General features: G+C 44.2%; 1 protein-coding gene across 1 annotated transcript in view; it reads right to left on the bottom strand.

The window, feature by feature from the left end:
* The window catches only part of UTP6 (UTP6 small subunit processome component), a 41,618-nt gene that overhangs the window by 18,389 nt on the left and 20,899 nt on the right, over positions 1–2,330 (bottom strand). Inside the window, exons 11-13 of the mRNA XM_017890935.1 lie at positions 1,725–1,909; positions 584–663; positions 124–201 (exon numbers count right to left, since the gene is read on the bottom strand). Of these exons, the coding sequence (XP_017746424.1) occupies positions 124–201; positions 584–663; positions 1,725–1,909 (343 nt within the window). The remainder of the gene's footprint in view (positions 1–123; positions 202–583; positions 664–1,724; positions 1,910–2,330) is intronic.

The following is a 2,330-nucleotide window of genomic DNA, read 5'->3' as shown; positions in this document are numbered from 1 at the left end:
AAAAAAAAAAAAAAAAAAAAAAAAAAAAAAAAAGACCATATATATTTAAAATATGACTGTGGCACAAAACAACTGGAATAAGGTATTTGTAACTGGCAGAAAATATTTTCTCCACGTCCTTACCAACTGCTTGTATTGACATTCTGACAGAAGCTTCAGTTCATGTGCCTTCCTGAATGAAGTCATGGTTCTTTCCAACCTCTGAAAACAGAAAAATCCCTCAGTTCATTACAAAGATCCCAGCAGGGGCCTCTGGCCTCTGACATGAACAAAAGCAGTTTTGCGCATTTCTGAGAATTCAAAGCTGACTTACTCCTGCATGGTGCTTTCACTTATGAATAGATGCACTAGGCAGCTGCACCGAACAGAGCCCAGTCACATGAGAGCCCCTCCTAACCTGGCAGCAAACCAGACTCAGACCTTTAGAATAACACGTCGCCCACAAGGAGAGAGAGAGTGGCTAAGCATACAAGTTCTCAGAAGCTATGCTAGACACCAAAAGAGCTGTGCTTCTGTTCTTCTTTCAGAAGACAGTCACTATCTAGTCAACCACTGTAACCATGTAACCATGTAACAACCTCACCTTCCCTCTAAGGAACCCACTATTTGACTTCTTAGTAAATCTTTCCAAGCAAAAGGTGATGTAACACTTCCACATGGCCTCTGGAAAAGTCAAAGATTATGTTGATCAGATCACTTAGTTCAACATCCATCACATCAGTTATTAAAAGAGAAGGAAAAAAACAGTCATCATACATCTTTTCTTCGAGGGGAAAACTCTCTTCTGAAGAAGAGTTTAAATTAGCCTGATTTTAAAAAGTGTTATTTTGACTACAACCAATAAAACACCTCAAATATTGGGGAAAACAACTGAGTAACAGCTTACATATAAAATTGAAAGCCTTATCTAGGTTATATATCCCCTCTGCCTTTATTCTACATTGTTACAAAATAAAAATTAAATCACTATCAAAAGATAATTAAGGGCCGGATACAGTGGTTCACGCCTGTAATCCCATCACTTTGGGAGGCTGAGGCAGGCAGATCACTTGAGGTCAGGAGTTCAAGACCAGCCTGGCCAACATGGTGAAACTCCATCTGTACTGAAAATACAAAAATTAGCCGGGCATTGTGGCACACACCTGTAATCCCAGCTACTCGGGAGGATGAGGCAGGAAAATCGCTTGAACCCAGAGGCAGAGGCTGCAGTGAGCCCAGATTGTGACATTGCACTCCAGCTTGGGCAAGAGTGAGACTTTGTCTCCAAAAAAAAAAAAAAAGCCACACGCAGTGGCTCACACCTGTAATCCTGTAATCCTAGAACTTTGGGAAGCCGAGGCCAGTGGATCACCTGAGCTCAGGCGTTCAAGACCAGCCTGAGCAACACGGTGAAACCCCGTCTCTACTAAAATACAAAAAAATTAACTGGGCATGGTGGCAGGCACCTGTAGTCCCAGCTACTCGGGAGGCTGAGGCAGAAGAATTGCTTGAACCCGGGAGGCAGAGGTTGCAGTGAGCCAAGATCAAGCCACTGAACTCCAGCCTGGGTGACAGAACGAGACTCCGTCTCCAAAAAAAAAAAGAAAAAAAACAGAAAGCCAGGCACATCGTAATTATACTAGAGAGATCCCCAATGTTGATTTTGGCAATGGGAACAGGAGCTTAAGTTTCACACTCAGGGGTACTATTCCTTCTATATCACACCATGGTTTGGTGAAGTTCACCTGTTGGCAGAGTCTTCACTGCCTCTTCATATACAGCACAGCATCTCTCCTCCTTCCGGCCGACCTCCACTGCTTTGGCTTGTTTCGTTGTGGGCTGCTCTTCTCCTGTCTGTGACTCGATCTCTAATTCTCGCCTTGCCACATAATCCCAAGTGAGAGGATCATCTGTGTGTAGAGTCTGAAGGCTGAAAAATACAACTTACCTGTATTTATCCCACAACAAGAAACTAACTCAGAGTATCAGAGAAACAGTTACCTATCCTTAAAAAATCTACACGGGACATCCCTGTAACAACTGCAGTACCATAAAAACTATTTCCCAGGCCGGGCCCAGTGGCTCACGCCTTTTGGAGACCAGAACTTTGGGAGTCCGAAGTGGCTGGATCACCTGAGGTCAGGAGTTCGAGACCAGCCTGACCAATATGGTGAAACCCCATCCCTACTAAAAATACAAAAATAAGCCAGGCATGGTGGTGTGTGACTGTAGTCCAAGCTACTAGCGAGGCTGAGACAGGAGAACTGCTTGAACCCATGAAGCGGAAGTTGCAGTGAGCCAAGATCGCATCACTCCAGCCTGGGTGACAAAGCGAGACTCTGTCTCATTTA

This window comes from Rhinopithecus bieti, unplaced genomic scaffold (genome assembly GCF_001698545.2).
Source record: "Rhinopithecus bieti isolate Rb0 unplaced genomic scaffold, ASM169854v2 scaffold_19652, whole genome shotgun sequence".
Taxonomy (NCBI): Eukaryota; Metazoa; Chordata; class Mammalia; order Primates; family Cercopithecidae; genus Rhinopithecus; species Rhinopithecus bieti.
The sequence above is the reverse complement of the archived record's forward strand: the minus strand, read 5'-3'. Positions and strand labels throughout refer to the sequence as shown.